Source organism: Myotis myotis, unplaced genomic scaffold, assembly GCF_014108235.1.
Source record: "Myotis myotis isolate mMyoMyo1 unplaced genomic scaffold, mMyoMyo1.p scaffold_m19_p_3, whole genome shotgun sequence".
Classification (NCBI taxonomy): domain Eukaryota; kingdom Metazoa; phylum Chordata; class Mammalia; order Chiroptera; family Vespertilionidae; genus Myotis; species Myotis myotis.
Genome location: NW_023416335.1, coordinates 31851918 through 31877097, shown reverse-complemented (window position 1 = coordinate 31877097; position 25180 = coordinate 31851918). Strand labels below are relative to the sequence as shown.

The 25180-nt window shown below is 40.5% G+C and overlaps 1 protein-coding gene across 2 annotated transcripts in view; it reads right to left on the bottom strand.

The window, feature by feature from the left end:
• Positions 1 to 856: 856 nt before the first annotated feature.
• EFNB2 (ephrin B2) overlaps positions 857 to 25180 on the bottom strand; it is a 44078-nt gene continuing 19754 nt past the window's right edge. For both annotated transcript variants that reach the window (XM_036297825.1, XM_036297824.1), the window contains exons 2-5: positions 21925 to 22208; positions 5674 to 5766; positions 4844 to 4957; positions 857 to 3393 (exon numbers count right to left, since the gene is read on the bottom strand). In XM_036297825.1, coding sequence (XP_036153718.1) covers positions 3005 to 3393; positions 4844 to 4957; positions 5674 to 5766; positions 21925 to 22208 — 880 coding nt within the window. In that variant the 3' untranslated portion in view covers positions 857 to 3004. The remainder of the gene's footprint in view (positions 3394 to 4843; positions 4958 to 5673; positions 5767 to 21924; positions 22209 to 25180) is intronic.

Genomic DNA, 25180 nt, shown 5'->3' with positions numbered 1-25180 from the left:
AATACATTGCAAAATTCAGATTTTATACAAAACATCTTGCTTAGACTTTATAAAAAACCAACATTGCTCTATGTACACAATCTGGGTAAGAAAAGCCATTTCTGTCTTGTTTGCATGTGTATTTTTATTAAAAAGGTGAATAAGGCTACTGTTAACACCCCAAATCCATATACAGTAAAATCTGGACCTATATACAGCATCTTCACTTAAACATTATGGTGCAAATTCCAAAGTCGGGTGACTACGGATGATAATACAAGCAAGGCATTTACAGTAACTTTCCAAAGCTGAACCAACTTCAAATAAAGGGACAGTTGGTAGATTGTCATATTCTGCACCAGACACAAAACAGACGCACAGAACACTTTTCAATTGGTCGCAGGTAACTCTTCATCAATTCATCTGATTTTTCACAGTTTAGCATGTAACCAAAATGTAGCCAACTGATGATACACACATTTGATTTCATTACAATCAGACTATTTCCCATTTTTCCCCTTCTTGCCCCTCTCCCCCATACTAAAGGTAATTTTTGATGGCTTACAAGAAAATCTTGTATGAATGCACATAAAGGAGAAGGTTGGGGTGATGGAAAGAATTACATATGTACTGTGGCTGGTCACCATGGCAACCTTCCACAGAAATATGATATAGATATATATAATATATATTGCAGATATATATTATACATATATGTACACATGTATACCACACACCCACTCATACATACACACACGCACTTTGGACCAACATCATTTTCAGGTTCAGAAAATAGAGAAGAATAATTTCTGCTGCAACTCATTTTTGCAGGTATTCACTGAAGGTTCGAGAACCTTAAAATGCTGTTGCTAGTTTGTTTTTTTTCCCTCCCAATTCAGAAAGCAAAGTGTTACCATAGAAACAGGACTATGTTAAAGATGTCTATTTTGCATAGCACATAAAAAGTAGGTTTCCTGTTTACTCATTTTGTTTCCCAAAAGGGAGGGTTGGGGGGTAGGAGGAGGGAGGAGGGAGCTAAAGCCAAACTTTCGGCTGAACCGCCCCCCCTGGATGTGACCCGGTGGATTCTAGTGAACACTTCAGCCATAAGGCAAGGGAAAACACAACACAGAAAATAAATGCCGGAACATCTTGTCATTGTTAAATATATGATGCAGTAACATCGATTTCCTGGTGTTCGGGGCTTGCATTTCCTAGTCTACAGTTACGTGAGACGCCTTCAGAGGACTTGGTTATTTTTGTATTTGCTCTCATTATTGTTATTTTTGGAGTGATGTTGTTTTTCCCAGAAGTAGCTGTCCAATTTTTTTTTTCCTTTTGTAAAGCACTGAGCATTGGGACCACTTAATTGCCACAAGTGAATTTCACATCTTCTGGTGTACATTGTGTGCAATCTTAAAATATATATTAGTAAAAATCTTTCACTTTATATCCCTTGTGTTCTATACACCTATTATAAATACATCCTATCCTCCTTCTCCCCCTCGATATCATAATTTATTTCCGTCTTAAGGACTCTAAGAGGTTTGCCATATGTGCTTCACCTTGACCCAGAGCACCTGCACTCGGCCTTGCTCAGTACCTACGCCGCGGTCCCCGCAGCCCAGACAGCACCGCCATAAACCAAAGTGTTATAAGGCTCGATCGGGAGGAGGGGTGGGGAGGGGGCTTTGGGGGGAACAGGGGAATCTGACCTACCTTTTACATGAGAATTCTTTAATAATGTTAATGATGATGGAATTACAGCCTGTTTGACCTTTGGCTTTTAAACTTCTAGGTCAGATTTGGCTCTCTGCTCTTCTTCTAAATGCTTTCCCTGTGTTTAATAAAATGTGATAAGTATAGCAGCTGAGTCTGCTTTAGACATCATCCCAAGCAGACCGACTTTCCTACAGCCTCGGAGCTGTACATCTTATTGCCAGTACCACAACAGTCCTGCGGGATCTCCCCGCCCCGCCTTCTCCCTTCCCTCTCCAGGCCTGCTCCTCTACCAACAATGACCCTTTGTTCCACCCAGTGAAGAGGGACTCTTCTTTTCCTGCAAGTTGCTATTTGATAAGAGTGAATTCCTTCCAATGCACCCTAATCCACTGTGTGTGTGTTGTTGTCTCCTACTTGCCTCTTAAAATCGTAGTGAAACCAAAGTGCTGTGCTACCTAATTGGGTCCCCCGCCCCCCCCTTTTCCCAACTTTCTGTTTCAGAGGCAGCAGCGTTGAACTGTGTTCGCAGACAGCCCTTTCCCCCTTCCCCCACCTCCTTCCACCGGCTCCTAGTCTTCCTCGCTGGCAGCCTAGCATCTGGCTGGAAGGCTCCTTCTTAGCAAACACAGTTTCTAGAAATGTATCATATTATTATCCATTCGACTGTAGCTGTTTGTTGCAAACGGATGGAGTAGGAGACCCCCAACGTGAATGTTCCATTCGTGACGCAGAACGTGGCGTGAGGGGAAATCACATGGGAAGTACGGCAGAGCCCTGGATGACGGGAGTGTGCAACCGTGAGGCCTACACGCTAGCGCTCTCTGCAAGCCCCACCGAGCCAGAGGTCTATGCGACACACGTCGAGGGGCACACCCGAGGCAGAAGACGGCGTTTCCAGGCGGGGCATCCCAGGGCATCTACGCCTAGGACGCTCAAGGGCTCTCTCGCGTCCACCCGCCGCGGTCTGCGCTTGGCTGCGGTGCAGGCCTGCGTGACCGCGGCACATGGCTTCCAGGAGGACAGGGGTGAGGCGAGCGCCGGTCCCCACGGGCGCCCTCTACACAAGTCTTCCAGCTGTCGGTGCGCATCTGGATTCACCGCGGCCGAAACGCTACAGACTAGGTAAGCTGTCCAGCTCAACGGGGCCCTTCGGAGAAGGAGTGTCCCCTCCACCCCCGCTGTGCTTCAGTCCACTCGAGACACAAGGGGTCAGCCGCGCCCCCGCGGGCAGGTGGGAGGGCGGGCGGCAGCAGGACAGTCAGTTTCCTCCTCCGGGAAAGCGAAGGCACCGCCACGTCTCGTCTCAGACCTTGTAGTAAATGTTCGCGGGGCTCTGGGGGGGCATCTCCTGGACTATGTACACGGGGTGCCCGTAGTCCCCGCTGACCTTCTCGTAGTGGGGGCAGAAGACACTGTCCGCAGTCCTCAGCGGGATGATAATGTCACTGGGCTCCGAGCCGTTGTTGTTGCCGCCGCGCTTGGGGGTGGCCAGCGTGCTGAGCGACAGCGTGGCCGTGTGCTGCGGCGAGTGCTTGCGGTGCCTCCGCCGGTACTTGAGCAGCAGCACCACCAGCGTGATGATGATGACGATGAAGATGATGCATCCTGAAGCAATCCCCGCGAATAAGGCCACTTCGGAACCGAGGATATTGTTCCCGGAATGCCCGGCGCTGTTGCCGTCGGTGCTGGAACCTGCAAAGGCGGAGAAAGCACCACCACCGTTAGCGCTGCCCCAGCTGCTGCTCGTAAGGACCCTGGGAAGCGAGGACATGAAGCGGGGCCGGAGCTTCAACGGGCGGCTAGGCTTTGACAAACCAATTACCTCGGGTAATAGCTAAACGGAAAAGGCAGAAGTCAGCAATCGATGTGAAAGGAGATGTGACTCGAGGTCGGATTTTCATGCTGCTCTCAAATCACATCGTTCCCTTTTTCATACATCATCATCCGTCCGCCGCCGGGATGGGCCGTGACAGCCAGCCCTTGCTCTTGCTTCACGCCTGAACCCACGTCAGCCAGCCTGCGGCCACAGCAGGCGCCTGGCTGTCAGTGTCTGCTGCCCACGCTGCACTGCCTGCTTTACTCCAGGAAAGGTGGGTTCCGGGGATCCAAGCCGGGGATCCAAGCCGCCTGCCTTCTCCAGACAAGCCCCGCCCACTGGCAGAGCCACGCAGGCAGCCCGGGAGTGATGGGGCCTGGGAAAATGTTCAACTCCTCACTCGTTTGTATTATTTGATTTACACTTAAAATATATTTGGAAGGCAGCAGAAACTCTCATGCTGAACAGACTGCCAACCCAAATGTGAAGCACTAAAAAATTGCCTGGCATCATTATATTACCCATTTATCAGTTTGTCACAAGAATTTGACACATCTTGTCACTGAAAGTTAGAAATAACAACTTCCCTCCTTGACGCTTGGAAAGAGATGGAATATTGCTACAGATGCTAAATTCACACGGCTACTAACCAGGCGTACGGATCCCTAATACAAAAACTGCTGAGGTCTGCTCAACAACTTCCATATATAAAAAAAAATCATTAGCATGGTAACAAATACATAGCTGTTTGTTCAGACTGTTAAGAAAATGAAGTTAAATGACAGCCAGTTTTATCTGGTATTGTAAACTTTTGCCAGGGATCTGTTTAATATTTTATATTACACTGACTATGTAAAAAAAGTTTTTTGATGATAATCGCCTGAAAAAACACAGTATTATGTAATATTTTAAGATGTTGCCATCTAAAATGTAGAAGAGGATCATTCAGGCTCTTTGTGGATTAGATATAATTAGATGAGGGATTAGGACATTAATTATATATACATTAGCATCGGCTTTAAGCTAGTGTTGCAACCAGCACAATAAAGTGCCGGCCAATGAAAATAACTCTGTTCTGAGAAAATAGTGCTAATAACTGGCACTTACATCTGATGAATTCCACTCTTCCGATTGGAGGACTTTTGCAGGAATGAATTATTTTGTTCTTACTGGGCAATTAACAACAGCTAACTGAGAGCAAAGATGACTGACGTCAGTAACTACGAGGTAATCCTACTGGTGTAGAAGTACCTTGACTCTGCTCTACCTCTTGAGATACTAAGTGTACGGTGCACACAGACTACACACACAGTCATGCTGCTATACCTGGATTTGGTTTGACAAAGGGACTTGTTGTTGAGCTTCTTCCATTTGTACCAGCTTCTAGTTCTGGACGTCTTGTTGGATCATTATGCCTGGTTGACCCAGCAGAACTCGCATCTATATGAAAAACAAATGATTACTTACCGCACAGACATCTGATAAGATCTAGCTTTAGGAACTGGATATATATCTCAAGAGGCATGAATAGCAATGAACATAAGATTCTTTATGCAAAGGACTACGAGGTACAAGAATATAATGTTCCTTTTAAAACAAAACGGTTATACTAGTTATTTCAGAGGTTTAGATTGGGAGGCCATCTGTGGAAACTATAGGGATTCTTGCACTTGGCAGGCAGAGCATTGCAGATGACATTTCAATTTAACTGCGCAAGTTGATTGACTACTATACCAATTTCTAATTAGAAGAGTAATTCGTTCTGCACAAGAGGTTATCTATATGTGAAAAGGCTCAACAAACAATAGTCCTCTGTAGTCAAGATGCAGAAATGGGCAAAATTGCAGAAACTTAGTTTTCTTTCTGGATATTTTAATTTTGAACCATAGAGGTGGTTTGCTTTTGAGAAGAAAAATATACATACACGTATATGGCAATAGACATTCTACCTGGCTGACCTTAACTTTTACCTCCAATAAAAGAAATCTGTTACAGTGACTTGAGGAAATCTCAGTGGCTCAAGGTACAGAGAAAGGATTGCTTTCAAAACTAAACTGAAGAGTGACTGAAGGCGAGTGTTAGCAATACTGGTGCCACGCTAGCTGGGGGGCTCAACCAGATTACAGTGGCTTCATGAAGCAGCAGATGGTCTTTACCTTGTCCAACTTTCATGAGGATCTTCATGGCTCTTGTCTGGCACACCCCTCCCTCCTGGTTATCCAGGCCCTCCAAAGACCCATTTGATGTAGCTGATTGAAAATAAAATGGACAAAACAAAAAAATAAAGAAAAATCAGGAAATCAATAAGCCAACTTTACATGAACATGAAATGTCTGAAAACAATTTGAAAAATAAGAATTCACTCTTAGTCATAAGTTTTCTGAAAGTATGGGATGCTGAAAGTCAAAAATAAAAATAAAAAAGAAAGAAAGAAAAATGGATACTGTCAACACTGCCGCATGTATGCTATCTGGTTTCACATTTACTTAAGCACTTTCTCCTTCCTTCATGACCAAGTGGTTTAGTTAAGAGTACACAGATAAAAGGCACAGCATCTTCCAAAAAAGCTTACTGACTATTTCGGGGTCAGACTCAAAAGAGCAAAGTAGTTACTACGGTAATTTCAAAACGTGGTAATCATCACACAACACCTGCTTCCTCTACTACAGATTTCCTGCCTCAAGAACAATTAGCTTGATGCGCCCTGTTTGTCAAGCATCCAAGTTCTGTAAACACGAAAAGATTCCCACACCCCCTTTTTCTTTCCACAGCCTTCCTCGAGCTTAAAAAGTACTGTATACGCCCTAGAATTCAGCTTTTCAAATTCTGAAGTTTGCCCCCCTCATTTTGTAGTCAACTACAAAGAACGAGTGTGTTGTTATTAACTGATGTCAACCTTGGTCAAAGATTCAACCACGCTCCCTGTTTGGGGACAACTCTGGATGGAGAGAGGGGGACCCACACATCCCACTGCTCTGTTTGGTCCTGGATATAGGGCGAGGGTTCTAGCAGCCACCTATCTCATTCCCTTTCTATTTCAAGAGGAACTGAAGGAGGAGGGACAAGAACATCTGACCACATTCAGAATTTCCTTTTAAACAATCCATGCCCTACTCCATTTGGACGTGTTCTTGTTCTGTCCTTTTAGGACGGTGAGTTCTCTGAATTGCTTTGTAACTAAAGCTGCAAAAAGATAGGCTGCCAGGCACTTTGCTGAGGAACAGGAATTAAATTACAGGTCAAGTTCCAGAAGAGAAAAGAAGGTGGGGAGTGCTAGACATTTTCATTCCTCCACAGTTCAAGGGGCAAGGAACAGAAGTGTTTCATAATACACTTCTGCAATGTAAATCATTCTCTACTTTGATTATGAAAGTCTTCTCTACTAACATTATATATTTAAAGGCACAGAAAAGGGCACAGACTTTCTGATAAAAATAAACCCAAAAGACATTTTTAAAATGGGCTGTTTGTTTTCCAAATGTTGGGTGGGCCAGCAAACAAATCTGGATGCATGTAGAGAAATATGCGTGTCGTGGATAATTATATGAACTGGACAATAAGACACTTATTTACTTGTCTCTGTATTCTTGAGTGATCGACTTTTACTTTCATGGTTTTCCTTAAAAACAATGGCCACCTCTTGTATGTATAAATATCTCTTTGCTTATCTGAGTGTTTCCTTAAAGTTCTCAGTCTCACAATCATATCTCACTCTTCTGCTACTGCTGATTCTGATTTTCTCCTGGGAAACTGGGCAAAAGTTGCCATAATAATTTTATGGGATAGAAAGTAGGTAGTAGCCTCTTGCAGACTGTTAAGAAAATGTGTGGCAGCAAAGCTAAAATAAATACTTAAAAACTAAAAAATATGAATCTAAATAAATCATCTAACCCCCCCGCAATTTCTTCATTTTTCTCTTTCCCCTTTCCCTTCTCCAAAACAGTGCCTAAATTTCAAAGTTCCTTTTCCTCTTAAAGACCTAGAACCGTATGGAGATCTATGAGCAGGCACTATTTCTGGATAAATATAGAGCAGTGTTATAGTTTTTTCTTAATTATTTAGAGCTTTCTCATTTGATCTTCCTCAAAAATTAAAATATGTTTTCATACAGAAAGAAACTAGAAAAGTAATGTCTTTTTTCTGGCTGCTGGGTTTACTTAGCTCAAGTGAAATCTCTGTTTCCAAATGCATACACACATAAATGCACCCATAGGCAAATTTACCCAAACTCAAAATTAAATGACTTTTTCTTGTTTAACACTAAGCTGGCAAGTGATAAAAATAGGAGCTGAAGGGTGCTGTGCAGAAAAAAAAAATAGGAAAAATATAGATTTATTTCAATCTTGAGAAGGAAAGGTCAAAGATTTAGGTCTCAAAGAAAAAAAAACTGAACGGCAGAAAGGGTAAGATAAGGCAGGACGCAGAAGAGTCACTGGCAAATACAATTAAAAACGACATCTGCAGAGGTAGAAACGAGGTAACTACTTCTACTCTGTCACCCTGGAAGCACAGGAGGTGCCCACAATTGCAGTGACTTTTTCTTTAGATTTTATTTGTAGCTCAATGCCTTTCCTCAATACCAAAGACTCTGTGCAGAGCTCCCTTGGGTCCAGACAACCCCCAAACATAAAGAACGCTGAAAGTATTCAAATTAAATTGCAACCTATAATTTAGCATCCACAGACTATAAGATGGCAGGAAGAACATTGTGAGAATGACAGTGCATTATGCCCTGTGAACAGTTGAAATTTTGTGTATTCCCTGGGGAGAAAGAAGCCTCTAAGCCCTGTTGTTGCAGAGAGGGGAACCCATGGATGCTACCCTGGCAGAGGTCTTACACAACTGAAGCTACTGCTGATGGCGGAGGGTGGGGGCCCGTGGAGAGAGTGGGGCCGAAGGGGAGAGCTGGCCAAGAGGCAAAACACTGTGGGTGAGGACAGCGTTTCTCCTACATTCTGCTTCATTCCACTTTAAGTCAACTTGGAAGTTGCAAAAGCTACTGGAAGACATTGAAAAATTCATTACCGATGTTAAAACAGCACAGGAACACTTGGCTATTTAAAAAGGGGCTAACTATTGGGGGGGAAAGGAGACATAGGTAAAACTTGACAATAAAAAAAAAGAATAAAGAAATAAAAAGGGGCTAACTTTTAAAATACAGTTAGATATTCCGCCATGAAAATATTTTTGCCCTAAATTAGGAATGACCTAAATTGTCACAGAAAACCCTGCTTTAAGATGTTACTACTAACTGAAATTTCAGCAGGTAAACTTTATAGCAAGCATAAAATAATTCAGAGTAACCTCAACTTATTTTATGTTGGATCCCATAGTCAAAATTGACCTACCTCCTCTCTACTACTTCCTCATGGGGAGTGTAAGGGGGTGTGGTTCTCATTCTAGGGGTCTCCCTGCCCCCACCTTGAGAAATTGCAGAGCCAAGTGGCCTGTCCTGATTGTGCGTGTCCCTTGGCTGGCAGAGAATGCTGAAATAAAGCCGCAAGCCCCATCGTCTGCTTTCTCCTGCAACAGCCAGTTACCAAGAAGCTTTAAAAGGCTGAGTGGCTGACTTTGAAAAACAACAAGAAACTGCTTATGCGTGGGAATAAAATCTATTTCCATTTCAGAGGAAATGGAATTATTTTTATTGCAATTATTTTTATTATTGATTGGAATGTATTGGGGGAATTTTTAACATAAAGGAAGTAAAAATAAATTGTTACCTCATTCTACATTGTTTTTCTTTGTATCTCTCTACAAGCATTATCTAATCCCACCACAATCAGAATTACTAAATGGATAAAATTGCACTGAATCATTTAGAGACAGAAAAATAACATGGTTATACCTAAGCTTTTTAGACCCCAGACATTTTTGTTCCTTGGCCCAGGGTAAAAAAAAAAAAAAGACTTTATAAAATTAAAAATTACTAGAAAAATTTCTCCATGCAGTTAGCAAATCGGTTTAATAAAAATACATGGGCATTTTATAGCCTGCTTTTAAAAGCTTTTGCTTCAGGGATCTAATTGCATGTACTGAGTATACTGAAAGCACTATATTGTTCCCCCAGGGCCTGGTTTTCAGTGGGTGGAGATCATTGCTCAGCAAAAAAGTACCCTGAGTTCACACTGCCTAAAAGTCTTCTTCATATTTTAAAACTACACAGCCAACGTCTGTGGTTTCCCATTAATTTGCACATGAACTTATCTGCAGTTCCTGCTCACTGGGAATAGTATACTGGTTATCTGAGTAGAAAAACAGAGCACCAGTGAGTAAAGCAGACTGAAAGGGCAAGAATATTTCTGGCCGTGTTTTTTAGACTGTGACCAGGGAGAGGAAGTAATATTGCACTTAAAACATGTCTTCATTAGGCTGTTATTGCTCTGCACCCAGGAGGCTAAGCTGCTGCACTGGATCTTGGCTGTTTTTTAGTCCATTGTATCCATAATGTTGTGTTAATCAGATGGAGAATTCAACTGCTGGATTGGTGCTGACATATGGGTTGCAAAAAGGTTAGAAATGAGGGCAGCACAAAAAAAAAATCCTACAGAATCATAGCTTCACTATGAAGGAAAATTCTTAGGTTATAATGGAAAGAATGAATCATCAACATATACTAGTGCTTTGGAGAATATTTCAAACTACTCTAAAATGTAGCTTATTGCGATGGGGCTGGGTGGGTTAGGGAGATGGGTGGACACTCAAAAGCAAATATTTTTATTAATTTCACCAAAGAAGTCCACCAAAGAGAGAGAGAGATAATATGTATACAGGGTCAGGAAAATCTGAGTTCAGTTTTCTAGCAAGAATGAACACCTTGTCTTTCTATAAAGCTTATGCATAACATAGTCACTATTATTTGAGTATGAAACAGCATTTTATGAGCATTCTCAAAATCACCCTCTTTGCCCTTACTCTCCTTTCTACCACGTCATCATATGCTGGCCCTGCTAATTTTGATTTCTTAGACCAACCTTCCTACACACTAGTCTCCTTAAGCTCAACAGTCTTCTGAAAACCAGAAGCCTATTACCTGGCAAACATAGGAACTAAAAGAAGCAGAATCAAGTGAGGAATATGGAAAGTAAAGCCAAGACATTAAAATAAACATGGCACTGAGACAAGGCTACTGTTTTCCTCTACCAGGGCTAACGACTCTGAGTGTCTAAAAGAAAAAAAAAAATGGAAATGAGATATGTAAGTTGAAAAACAAGGAGGCTGATAAAAATATAATTACTTAATGCCAACATACAACCCAGGAAGCTGAGCTCTGTCTACTTAACACCCCGACATCAGTTCAAATTCAAATGTGTGATGCAAATTCAAAATATGTACTAAAGAAACAGAGATCCCATTTTCTATAGCTCAAATGAAGACAGTTTAATGCCTTGGGTACCATGGTTCTCCTTTCTGATACCAAATTAAAGGATGGGGGAAACCAATCTCACCTGGAAATGATAATGTTCCCTGAGTGCCCAAAGGTCAAGACTTTTAAAAAAGTAATAAAAATTAATATACAGAAACATCTGTACATGTGCCAAAAGGAAGAAGAAAAATTAACTTTTTCTAACTTCTCCTTTTTGTGTGTTTCTTTGTTGGATTTACTGTGAAAGAAACGAGGAATATACCACCACGACTTTCCAACAGCCCTGCTATTTTTGCTTGGCATATTATTTTTAAAAAAAGCTCCACATTCTTTCAAATACCATGGCAGTTTATCCCATAATGCCTGCTCTTAGGGTAAAAGTTTTATGAATACTTCTTAAATGGCCTCACACAGGAGAAAAATACAAAGGCACATATTTTCAAAAGAAACTGTATACCCACAAAAGCTTCTTTTTTTTTTTAAGTTCTCCACTTGATAAGATAGCGCTCAGTGGCATTTGATTACCTGATTTTAGTGTGGGGGGAATAGTTCCCAGTTAAAACACTGGATAAGCTCCTCGTGATGCAGGGTGTGTGTGTTTCTCACCCAAGAAAACCATGTTCCAGTGTGAGTGGAAGAATCATTTAAATTGAAACCACATCGCTATGATTGTGCTAGAAAACTTTAAAGCAGTAAATCAGGCATTAAGCAGTAATAACTGTCTCAGCACCAGTGACTTCCATACAACACAATTACTTATGTTTCTCCACTAGACAGAACGATTTGGAAAAATGAATTTAAAAATGAAGTCACAATTTAGACCTTCCCTCTTGGATTCTAGCATTAAAATATGAATAGAGATACCAGGTATTGAGTATAAGTGGATAGTCTTAATAAAATGGTATAATTTTATTTCCACAATTTCAAATGTTCATCATGAATGATAGGATTAGGATGTTATATTGACAGCTCAGAAAAAAGAGTTTTTAAAAAATGTAACAGCCTTAAAACAGCTTAGTAAACTGTCTTTTTGAGTTCACTGAAAGATTTAATGACATATATTACTTTGTCATTTTACATTACTTTTTTGGGAAGACAGGAGACAAGACATTGTAGATGAGAAAATGTGCCCCTCTCGTGGCATAATAGTTTAGATGGACATGATTTTATTTGCTTTGACAATTTAGACACCAATGGTAAGTCCAAAGGTACCAATGTGATATATATTATTATAGCTCATATCTCATACATCAGATGAGACTTGGACATTGAGGGTCAACCTACTGAGAGAATAGTAACAATATAAAGTAATAAATACCACATTTAGAACATAAGAAATTCTGTCATAGCTTGCTCATAAAAAATTTTTATCCTCATCAAGGATATGTTTATTGAGTTTAGAGAGTGGAAGGGAGAACGAGAGAGAGAGAGGCATCAATGTGAGGGAGAAACATCAATTAGTTGCCTCTTGTATGTGTCCCAGCCAGGCCGAACCCACAACTTAGGTATGTTTCCTGACCAGGAATTGAACTGGGACACTTAGGTGTATGGGATGATGCTCCAGCCAACTGAGCTACACTGTCCAGGATACTCGTACAATCTTTTCACTATTAAAAACTGTATACAAAGATCAAGTGATGATCATTGAAGATGCGAAGACCCACAGTTATCTTCGATAAATAGTCCTGAAAAGTCACTGATTACATACCATCCAAGTGAAAAAGATGGGAAGAGAAGTGGTGAATGTGTGTGTATGTGCATGTGTGTGAATGTAAGTGTATGCACACCTCAGGGGTATATATCACTGAACAAAAATACCCACCAAGTATTAACACTTTTGTGAGAAAGATCAGATAGTCCTGGCAATAAATTACATGTCCTCCTACTTTTTTACGAGAGGCCTGATTAAACACATGAGATCTTTTCTGAGTGGTTTACTTTATTTCCCCTTAAAATATGGCTTTCAATACATGTTGTCTTGATTTTTAATGAATTCTGCTGAGAAAAAAAAAACATCCCTTGCTAAGTCTAAGATTTTATTGCTAAAAAATGATAATGATTTTATGCAGGTGGAATCTCTCATTAGGTAAAAAAAATTCAACATGAGTCCATAAAAAAAAAAAAGCTTTTTATCGAACATGCTTTAGGGGAGTTTGTCTTAGCATCACAGTGATTCAGACAAAATTAACATCATGAGAATGTGATAATCAACAATAAAAGGATAATTACTTTTATACATAAAAGTGAACCTTACCATGGGCCAAAACCTACTAAAAAAGACGAATTGTGTTTTAAAAATAGGTGCCCAGATGACTACTTCAATATAATAACCACACTCACATTTAAAAAAAGAGAGAATGATGTAAGAGTTCTAAAGATAAAACATAATTCCCTATTGTCTATATTAGTTTAATTTAAGTATTCATATTTTTAAAAATGAAACTTTCCGGTCAAAAGATACCGATACTATCCAATGAAAATATTCTGACACATGAAGAAGCATGTGTTTGAGTGAGTGATTCTTTCTAGCACACACTCCATTGCTCACTCCTGAGTTTTTAACCGTCTTAATCACTAACATGTCTTTGTGGGACTATGGAAATGTCTAGCTAGCAAAGGACCAGAGTAAAATGTTCCTGGTGGGGAGGGGTGCACATCCCACAGACCTCTTGCTTATTCTACGGTCACTAATTGCATGCAATGATATTAATGACCCCGTAATCGCCAGACCCCAGCACTGAGGTGGAAAACATCCATCTGAGGCCGCGCACAGCGCTGGGTGCTGGGGCGTCACCAGTGACTGAATTAATGTTTGCTGACAGTTGAGAATACAACGCTGCAGATGAGAAAATGTGCCACTCTCATGGCATAATAGTTTAGATGGGCATGATTTTATTTGCGTTGGCCATCTAGACACCAGTGGTAACCCCAATAAAGGGCCCTGTCTGAATCTGCCCTACACATGAACCTTATTTTGTTCAGGGCAACATGCTCTGTCCTCTAAGAATCCAGAGCAATTTTCCACACGTTTGCTTCGATAAAGGAATACCTTCATCTCCTGGTTTAATATCAGGGACAATGAAACAAGGCTACCTCACTAATGCAAAGAACCACTTGCTAAGCACAGCTGTCTTTTAGCAACACACAACCGGGCTCCTCTGCCAAGTGATCAATTATGCAACTGACAAGAGGTTCTGCCAATCCATCCATCCATTCATCCATCCATCCATTCATACAAACTGCAGCACCTGTACCTCATCTCTTAATCCCTTTACTCTGAGAGATTTTTATTGTATAATTTCACTATTTAGCAACTTTCTATTGAGGGCCTTAAAGTGCTTGGTCACATTAAAAAAAAAAAAAAGTAGCATAGTCTTATTGAAGAAACTGATTTAATAGATAGTAGATCTAAAAAGAAAAGAAAATTCAGAAGATCTGACAGATTGCTATTACAACCACCTTGACCCAATGGCTCTCTCTTCTTCATTCAACTTTGGGGCATATTATTGCAATTAGTTATTATTGAAGTTAGTTCCACAATGTAGGGCAGGGCATCAGGCCCAACATGTTTGACAGAAGCATAGAGTCCATTGGGTATCCCTATCACGCGAGGTTCTTTGCTATTGCTATGGATGTGTTATGAGTGTATAGACATATACTCTTTCCTGCACTATGTTTGTGATGTGATATATGAAAATACTAACGTCCCTCTCACTGTGTATACATTCATATGCTTAGTGACACAGGGGGCACTGTCACATAAGTGACATTGGTCTAAGGGTCTGGTTTGAGTTTTGGCTCTGACATTTCACGGCTGTGTGAACTGTACTAAACAACTCACACTTTCGAAATTTCGGTTTTCTCTCAGTGATAAAAATTTCCCCGTCACCTGTGTTTCAAGACTTCAAAGGGACACAGAGTCTGTGAGGCCGCAACACCTCCCCCAAGTGAGCAAACACCCAGCCTGAGACTTCAGAATGTTAGGAACAAATGTGTGACTCTTAAGGACAATATAAATAAGTTTTTTTCGAAGTAATCTTTTTTGTGTGTCTGTCTATGCCTCTTGGCTATTTCCTAACCTTCTTTATTTTGCTTTCAATGTTGATCAGCATGATGAATATTTAAAGGCTATTAAGAAAGAAACTTGTTCCCTCTCATGCTTGTACTAAGTCTCTGGTATTGTTCAATTATTTAAAAAGTCTAAGTGAACCTTTAAAAAGCTATAAATACAGGTGCTACAGATATTAAGATGTATTTTATGAAATAGTAAAGGCGGTTTTATTCTGAGCAATTCCTAAATAATTTCTTTTTCCCCCCTAATTAATCTCCTTCATTTCTCGCCTGCTCTTGCTTTGCTCTTATTCTGCATGAGGCGTTGGTTTCTCCCATCGCTTTGAGAATCAGGGTCACCTTATTCTTCCGTTGGCTATTTGGGAATTAGGAATAGTGCTCACAGGACTCTCTCTGTCTACCTCTAAATGAGATAAGCTGTCCCTACTGCCTGGTGAGGCCATGGACCATGAACAATCTCACTCTACCACAGCCTTCCCCGCCTAAACCCTGAGTGAGCTGGGATGAATATCCCAATGGCCACGACTCCATCAGACCCATGCACCCTAAGTCTCAGCACAGTCTCCAGTTAAGCAGAATCCCGGGCTTCACTCCCTAAGTGCAAAGAACTGAGGCTCTATTCATACCAAATTCACCAAGGAGTCTTCCTGAGATACTCTGGGAGAGCCTTCACTGCAGGCAGAAAAGGATTTCACATTATGTTAAAAAATAATAAAAACAAGCTTCTAATTATCAGACTAATGAAATGATGTACTTTCCCAGCTAGTCTCGATGACAAGGCAACTCTGACACATTTCTTTTCTAGAAGAACCTCTATACTACATTAGGATGCTGCTAAAATTACCAATAAAAACACGGCATTGCCTTTGTGGAGCAGGGAACTGAGAAAACACCTGGCAAATGGTTAAAGGCAAGTGGGGAAAATGATTAGGCAATTGGAAGATTCCTCCCGGTGCATCTCCTTTGGGTCTTACAGAGGATATGCTGCCATGCCTGGGCCATTCCACCAACTAAAACATACATAAATGCATGTTTCCTGGCAGGGGACGCCCAGGACAAAGGAACTTTTATAACACTCTAGGAAGGCAGAGAGGGAAGATCTTATAATTAAGCTATGCAGCATTCCTGAAACTTGTAAACTTTCTGGAGTTTCATTGTATGGATGGCTTTCAAATAAATGATACTTTCTGAGCGCATCTTCCCCACCCTTAGCTTGCAGGAAAGCATACTAGTCAGTTTGTCTGGTCTTCTGTCTCATACATCCTCCCCCATGCCAAAGAGACCCTTAGCCATCCGCGTTTGGCGCCAACCACAGAGGTAAACACTTTACACATATTACCCCCCATTTAAACACACATCATCCTGAGAAGGCAGGTATTGTTACCCCCAGATGAAGAGCTGAGGCAGAGATTGGTTAAGTTACTTGTTGAGGGGCATTCAAGAAGTCAGGTCTGTCCACATCCAGACTCTCAACTGCTATATTAATCGTGTGTATGTGATTCCCCCAAACACCAAGATTCTGATGAACATCCTATCACAAAGATGATAGTTATAGGTTAAAAATAAAAAGGTGTTAAAATGCTTGAATTCAGCAATTATATGCAAGGCATCAAACATAAATCCTCACCCCAAAGTCAGAGGACATAAGTGATAGGCTGATGTAGACATATCACTAAACTTGATGTAGCTTTTATTACATTTATCATATAAATAATTAACCAACGAAAGCATATAATCACTTCACAGATACCACAGATCCTATATAATAAAAGGCTAATATGAAAATTGACCGAACGGCAGAACAACTGGTCGCTCTGGCATGCACTGACCACCAGGGGGCAGACACTCAATGCAGGAGCTGCCCCCTGGTGGTCAGTGCGCTCCCATAGGGGGAGCACTGCTCAGCCAGAAGCCGGGCTCAGGGCTGGCAAGCGCACTGGCGGTGGTGGGAGCCTCTCCTGCCAAGGCAGCACTAAGGATGTGGCTTAGGATTAGGCCCGGGGAGCGGGGCCTAAGCCTTCAGTCGGACATGCCCCAAGGGCTCCTGAATTGTGAGAAGGCTCAGGCCGGGCTGAAGGGGACTGCCCCCTCCCCCCCCCCCGAGTGCATGAATTTCATGCACCAGGCCTCTAGTTCTTATACATTCTTCAAAAAAGCTAGGTGTAAAAGAATATTTGAAAGCTCCCACAACTATTTTAACTATTTTCCTGGGGAAAATACAGTACATTCAGTATATTTTAGTGCCATTTGCCTCATCTACTACCCAAATACAAGGAAATAAAAAAACAAAAACAAAAATATAGACACATTCAACAAAAATACAGAAATGAAATCTGTTCTTCTGTTTTGATTCTTTAAAAATAGTGTTTCATGATATTTGTGTGCAAGTGTTTTAATTTATTTTGCAATTTTGTTCAGCAGTGGAGTTTATGCCTAAAAATAGCAAAGCTGACTGTGGAGCCTTCCCATTTTATATGCTCTGATAAAAAAAAAAAAATGCTTTGGAGAACTAAGCCAATAAAGGGCCGAAGAATGGTGACTCACTCTAACTCATCCAGTGTTTCTCAGGGAAGAGTTTCCCAAGGCACGGAAAGTGAGGGGTGGCTTTCGGAAGGATGGCAGGGTGTACCTTCGAGAACAACTTTTAATGGAAGCAATCAGACAATTTCCCACAAACCCATGTCTTGGCTACAGATTTGAAGTAAAATAACATAAAAGCCACATAAGCTAAACTGGAAGGTGCTCTGAGCATGTAGTGTTCTTTTATGAGCACCTCTGTCCTGGCCACTGTTTCCTGACACAGTATTCATCCAATGACACTCATTTTTGTCTCTCTTCTGACTCACATAATTTTGTCCTGTGATGAAAACCTCTTCGTAGCTATTTTGCAAGATTTTAAGCGAAGGCTGGTTAACTAACCCACAGAACCTTCATAATGTTGGATGTTGCAAAGGGTCAACACACCAAAATTGTTGACTCATTCAACTCTATCACCTCTAAAAAGAAATTCAAACCAAGCACCAAGAGTGTCTATAAGAAAACTTTAAGACACAAATATGGATGAAGGCTGAGAACAGTTAGAAATGCTTTCCTAGTATTAACTGAAGCGTTTACTAAGACAGAACTGCCCTTGACAACAGGCAACTTCAGAGATAGTTATTTCATAAACTCTCTTTAAATTTTAAGGACACAATAAAAGTAACTATAGGTTATGTAAAATGCTTACTATGATTTTAAGGTAATTAAGAATTTGAATGCAGTATAAAATGGGGCTTTTTCAGACCAAGTGACCTTAACATCCCTACCTTTGGATCATTTAAGATTAAGAGATTTTATTATGCAAATTAGGCCAGAGGCTAATTACAAAGATAGGTCACTTGAAAAAGTCAATTCTAAACATTCAGAAAACCTGCATATATCATTTTGCCACATGTCAAAGCAAATAACCAATTATGAGATTTAATGAGGATTCATAGCATTTTGTCATGTGATGAGTATATACTCAGTAGGCTTAAAATATACTTCCAATTAAAAATTAATATTTACTTCTGAAACTCAAAAGTATGATGCCTGTATTTTAAATATGGTAATACTACAAGTCAAATTAAACATCTTTAAATAATTTACCGCAGGTCCTGTCTATTCCAACGGGAAAAAAGCTACACTAACAAGGTATCCTATATTCGATGTGTATGTACAATCATAGTTGGGAACTGGAGACTTCCATCACCAGCCAGGACTACAACAACAACAGCAGTTTCTAGAGAAGAAACTAAAATTCAAAGAACTAAAGCTACTTTCTTATTAAGCTCAGGCAGCAAGACTAGAACCCACATCCCTGGGCCCAGTGCTCTGGAATCAGGAAATCTAGGGCACCAATTCAGTCCATTAGCAATTTGGACTGTTCCCCTGCAGGGTAATGCAGTACTACTCCTAACAATTCTCTTCTTTCTCGCCATGGAAAGAAAGCAGCACACAATATTGATGATTTTAATACTGATGATGAAAATCATATGGATGATTTTCTTAGTTATGAAGGTGCTAAGTAGACACTAAGATCTGAAATTAAGCATATGCAGCATATATTGTAGCAACTCAAAGACACCAGTATTATTTACTGACTATCTCAAAATGAACTGATGAAGTGTTAAACATATACTTGTAAATTTTAGGTTTTTTTCTCATACTACCTAGTATAGTACTATTTTAAGTACAATGTGACGAGAGAGAGAGAGAGAGAGAGAGAGATTAAGATTGTTTGATGTGTGCCCAACAGGCGTGGCTCAGTGGTTGAGCACTGACCTATGAACCAGGTCAAGGTTCGATTCTCGGTGGTTGGGGCACATTCCTGGGCTGCTGGCTCCATCCCCAGTGGGGACGTGCAGGAGGCAGCCAATGAATGACTCTCTCTCATCATTAATGTTTCTCTCTCTCCCTCTCCCTTCCTCTCTGAAATCAATAAGTATATATGTTTATTTACATATACATTGTTAAAAGATGGTTTGATGTGAAAAGTAGTCACTTTTTAAAATCTCAATTGTTTTGGTGCCTTGGGATTCTTGAAGAAGCAAAAAAAGTTAGCATTAACTATTTAAACTATTTTAAAATGTGTTCTTCTCATCATTAGTCTCTTTCCTAGGGAAAGCTGTGTATCAGTGAGCTTTGCTGTAGGCTGGGTGAGAAATCGGTTTCTGCACTTTCCCAACTTCTGAAAGGTCTTCCTATGTCTGTGACGTGGCGGAAGCCTTTCAGCTCTCTGTGGAGAGTCTGCGTGGACTTCCTGGCACACTTCTGAGCTCTGGGCCCCTCACCCAGCCCTGTGACAATCACCCAACCAGCAGCATTCAAACCGCCTCTCATTGTTTCAACCTTGAAATGCTCAACTCTATTTTAAGAACAATTCCTTTATCCCAGGCTTTTGCACCGTAAATCAGAACTCTAAAGAGAGTTCTGGGGGCCAGCGGAGCTCAGCTACCTGCAATGAATCTAATAATGAGTTTTTAGAGGAAGAAAAATAAGAGAGGTCATCACTGTGTAGATTAGTATTATAATTAATTACAAAGTAAACCATGGTTCTAAGCACAAACCTATCATGTGTTGGTAAGTCATTTATTATTAAATGCTCACTACATTAAACAAAAAGATGTTGCTTATTTAGTATTTATATTTACTTGCTGCATATTCAGACTAAAGACTAGCTCCATGTTTGCTGAAATCCCACTTGCATTCACTGGGGACTTAAAAATGAAAAGCCATCTTCAGGAAGTCATAAACTAAAGTACATGGAGGAGAGAATCTGGGTCTGTTGACTGGTCTGCATGGAAGAGCCAATCCGTGGGCCTGGGCTGCAGGTACAGCTCTAATGACACACACCTAATACCACAGGAACATCTGATACTCTACGGCATCCGCTCTTCGGCCACCTCCATAGTCTTTCTTTCTTCCACCCTACCGAGGGGAACTGACCTTCTTAAGGAATTTATCTAAAGTCACTTTCAGTTCCCTATAAATGGTACGCTAAACATTAGTGTCCTTGGTGAAGCCTTACTTAAATTGTCTTTAAAAAAAAAAGCCACTAGGCTTCCAAAAGCTTAAGGTTTCCATTTATTTTTACCTAATAACTATTTTAGATTCTCAAAGATTTCTCTATTATTTTGTACACTTTACCACCCAATCTGCTTGTTTCATCCCTTAGAATGCTTCTATTTTCATTTTACAATAATTCTTTCTTTAAATATGTAATTTACCACTTTTCCTTTTTGTGTGCTTTTGTTGTTGTTGTTACTTATTCTTGCTCAGCCACTCTCTGTGTATCAGGTTCACCTACCAATAGGGTTTCAGTCTGGCATTTAAGGTTTACAGCAAAGGAACAAGAGAATTGGACGGCTATGACCACTTTTGTTTTCATTGCTAATGTAGTAAAAATACTATGTTATTGAGCACTAAGTCACTATTCAGTGAATTATTGATCCTGAGCTTTAAAAAAGAGCAGCTAATAGGCTGAGAAAGCAGAGTTTTAACCTGGTCACCCAGAGATGGGAGGGTGCAGCCAATGGACAGCAGTTAAGTATTCCCTAAGGAACTGAGGACTATGGTAACAGATAAGTGAGCAAAATTTTAAACAAAAGAAATTAGGAAAAAAATACTTCATTGCTTTAGTGACGTGAAGAGCTGTCTCAGTCACCCAGACTGCACTGACAAAACCCTGGTCCTAGAACGACCCTGGCTTTGTGCTAGGATGGGATTTGCACTGAGCAGGCATGTGCTCCAGGGGGTGCACCATGTGACTTCACAGCCTTATGAGAGGACAATGGCTCAGATATGACTCAAAGGGTACATAATATCTGTTCCTGGTGCAATGTATCAAATTGCTAGATAGGTTTTTAAAAAGTAATTGGTTGAGCAACCCCAACTTTTGTCTTATTCTTCTAAATCTGGTTTTGACGTGCCCATGTACAACTGTGGTTTGTAACACCCATCCTTCGAACCTATATGCTCCATCTCACTGATGCCTTCATGAGGAAAAGGTACTATTATACCCTTATTACTGTTGAATCCATAGTACTTAGGTACAGTTTCTGGCACAGAGGAAATATAAATGAATGAGTGAATGGGTAGATGGATGAATGGATGAAGAGAAATGTCACAGCACAAGAGTTACCCAGCAAAATCTCACCAATGGTCCTTAAAAATGCTTTTGTTAGTAGAGATGCTGAGTATATTCATATATATATATATATATTCATTTATTTCAATGCTATAAAAACTCTAGGATGTTTTTTTCTCTTTAGGTATTTATATTTAAGGAGTACTATTAGTATAGGGTCCCACGTTCAATTAAGGTTTCTTTCCCAAAAATGGATTATCACCAAATATTTGACACAATAATACTTTTAGGGAAGCAAAACTAGATACCAACCTATTTAGCTTATCCTAATTTCTATAAATAAATAAATAGAATTATACTTACATATAATGTAATAATCTCTGTTCTTCTGAAATTCTAGACCCCAAAGGTTAGGGCTGAATTCTTGAAACTTGATAGTGAATTTCACATCTTGGTCTGGTCTGGCACAGTTGAGGAGAGGGGTATTTTCCTTTTTAATAGTGCATCTTTCTGCTTGGTCTTTATCAACCATATAAACTTTATAATATTCATACTGGCCAATAGTTTTAGAGTCCATTTTGGGGCAAATAATATCCAATTTGTCTCCTATCTGTGGGTATAGTACCAGTCCTTGTCCAGGTAGAAATCTAAAAGCATAAAAATAAAAAAAAAAATGAGTTGACAAAAGTTAACAGTATTAATAATTATCACAAAATAGCCAGACGACGTCAATAACTCCAAATTACAATTTTATAAATCCAAACTTTTATTTGCCAAAAGTATCTTAGTTCAGATCAGCATGGGATGAATGTATTTAGGGATTAAACTTTAGAGAAAAGAAAGAACCACTCTCCTTACTCGACACCAGCAATTTTCAACCTTTTTCATCTCATGGCACACACAAACTAATTACTAAAATTCTGTGGCACACCAAAAAACATACATATATTGTCGATCTGACCCCCAAAAAGGCATAATTTTGATTCATTCACACCTGATGGCTATTGTTGTGTTGGCTGTTGCCATTTTTTACCTGATAACCCAAGGGGAAAGAGGTCAGTGCCTCTGACTAAATAGTCAGGCACTGCATGTTTTATTTTTATTTTTTTAATTCTTGTGGCACATCAGTGTGCCTCTTTCGACACACTGGTTGAAAATCGCTGCCCTGCGCAACAGGAGCAATCAGCCTGCTGACGTTTCTTTACTACCCCCTCGCTCTACTAGCTCAGTACTCCTGTGTGTAACTTTACAATAACTTTTCCTGCTGGTGAGTCAGCCCTCCCCACCTGTTTGTTATTTTTTAACCATTGGCGGCTTTCGTTTATTGGGCATGCCACAGAAAGATGGCATCAGCGCCAGGGAACAGTGGGTGCACTAATACTTTGTTGTCTTGTTAGTTTCCATTGGCTGTTGATGTTAATTAACAGACAAGTTTCATCAAGAATGCTTCAAATTACTTATCATAATTAGTCAGTCACTGATCAAACAATGGGTTTTTTATTACAGTGAACAAAAGAAATGTCTTACAAACCCATAAAAGATAACTAGAAATAATTAGTTGTAGTATTGATTCAGCTGCAAGATGAAGAGTCCCTGACTTGCAAGGACAGCAGCTACTGTCCTTGCTCCACCAACTCTTTCTTCCCTTCCCTGGAGATGTATTTGCTCCAATTAATTCTTAGAGGCGAATCTTTAGAACTAAGACAACTGATACAATATCCCCTTAATGCTTACAGCTAAAAGCTTCCCCCCCTCCCCTACCTCTTTCTTGCTAGCCATGCTGCTGAAAGATCGTTCTTAATGGGGAGTTTCTCTGAGAAACTGAAACAAGAGCTTCCTAATGAACATCCTTCTACAAGTGCTAACACCACAACACACTTAGAAATCCCAGCTCTTTCCTCTGTACGCAGCCAAGCCTTCAGGCTCATTAAAATATTAAAGCCCGAGAACAAAGCGTCATGTCTGAATCCTGCCAATTCGACCCTTTATTTAACCAGGGAAGCCCACCAGCCATAACAATTAATGGGTTGTAATTTACTGAGAGAGAAAGCCAGGATGGTAAGGCACCCCCAATGTCAAATCCGTACTGAGGAAACAGGTTATGATTTATGCTAATGAATGGTATTAATTTTCTGAAAATTGCATGAGGGTGGTTATGAAGCATCATAGAACATAACAGAAATTACATTATTGGATTTATATTAAAATCCAATAGTTTTTATGGCAGGAAAAATGCATGTTGCCGACAGTGGTTTCTCATTTTCCTTGGGGCTGCTACTTTACAATCCCAAAGAGAGAGGAGTCCCCCCTACACACACTTTATTTTTGTTATTAAGCTTTTATAGCCACGACATATGACATTTATTCATTAACAAAAAGAAAAAGAAAGAAAGAATGAAAGGAAGGGAGGAAGGGAAAAAGAGCAAAAATCACCTAACATAATATCAGAATGAATATTTTTTATAACAATGACGAATTTCATACAAACATGTGTGCATACTTGAAGAATTCTCTAGAACTTTGGACAAATGAAGATTACCAGTTAGTAAGGGTCTCTCTTTGATTGTCTTGACCATTTTTCCAGTTTCCTGTGGAGATGCTTTAGAAATTCAACTCCAAAGGACTGAAGGACTCCTGGGTACTCCCCCAACCTCCAGAGCGCCAGTGTGGTCTCTCTAGGCAAGTCCATCTTTGTGAGTAAGAAAACAAAGACTCTAGGTGCTGGTGGAGGGATGGAATCAGAATGTCTGTGGAAGAGCCGTTTTAGTCTGTACCCCTGCCCCTTACAGTGCTTCTGATACGTCCCTGTAGTCAAGAAGTGGGGGCAGGATGCCTGGCAATCACTACCCTTGAAATCGTGTGAGCCTTATCTCACTCATCTGCCTGATACATCCCTTTTCTCAGTTTTATTCCTTAACCTTCTTAGGAAACCTTCACTGCAACCAAGAACCAGAGGCCAATTCCTGCCTGGGGTTCCCACCTCATGTCAAATACTTTCTACCCTAAATCTTCTCTTTTAGTAGCTGACACAGAGCGACCACCACATGTAAGCTTGTTAGAAGTATTCATAAATCACAGCCAAGGCCTGCACCAGGATATCTGTATCCTGCCTCCTCTCACAGCCCTGATCTTCACACCCATCAGTTTTCACCCTGGACCAATGTCCCCGGGGCTTGCCCGGGCCTCAGTCGTCAGCATCCTTAGCAGCCAGATGGACCCATTTTCTTGTCCATCCAGTCAATTCTTTTCAAAATGTGCATCAGCTCCTCCACCCCCGCAAGCTGTATATCATCTCTGCATATCTTAGAACTCTCCCACATCACACCCTATGTCTAAAGTTCAGCTCACTGAGCTCTTCCTTCATTCAAAATGCTCCCAAGATCTTGTTTCCTTCATGAGATACATTTTCTTCCTGCTTAACCAAGGACTCATCGGAGATGTCCTCCCACCCATGTAAGTAACTCCTCGTGACTCTCTCTTCACTCACCAACTCGGAATTACAGCTTTTGCTGATGCTGATGGGTGAGGCCAAGAAGACATGACACATGGGCTGATGTGCCAACAAAGATCTCCACGTTCTAGACCATATTTTCAGGAGGCACAAATCCCATGAAAAGCG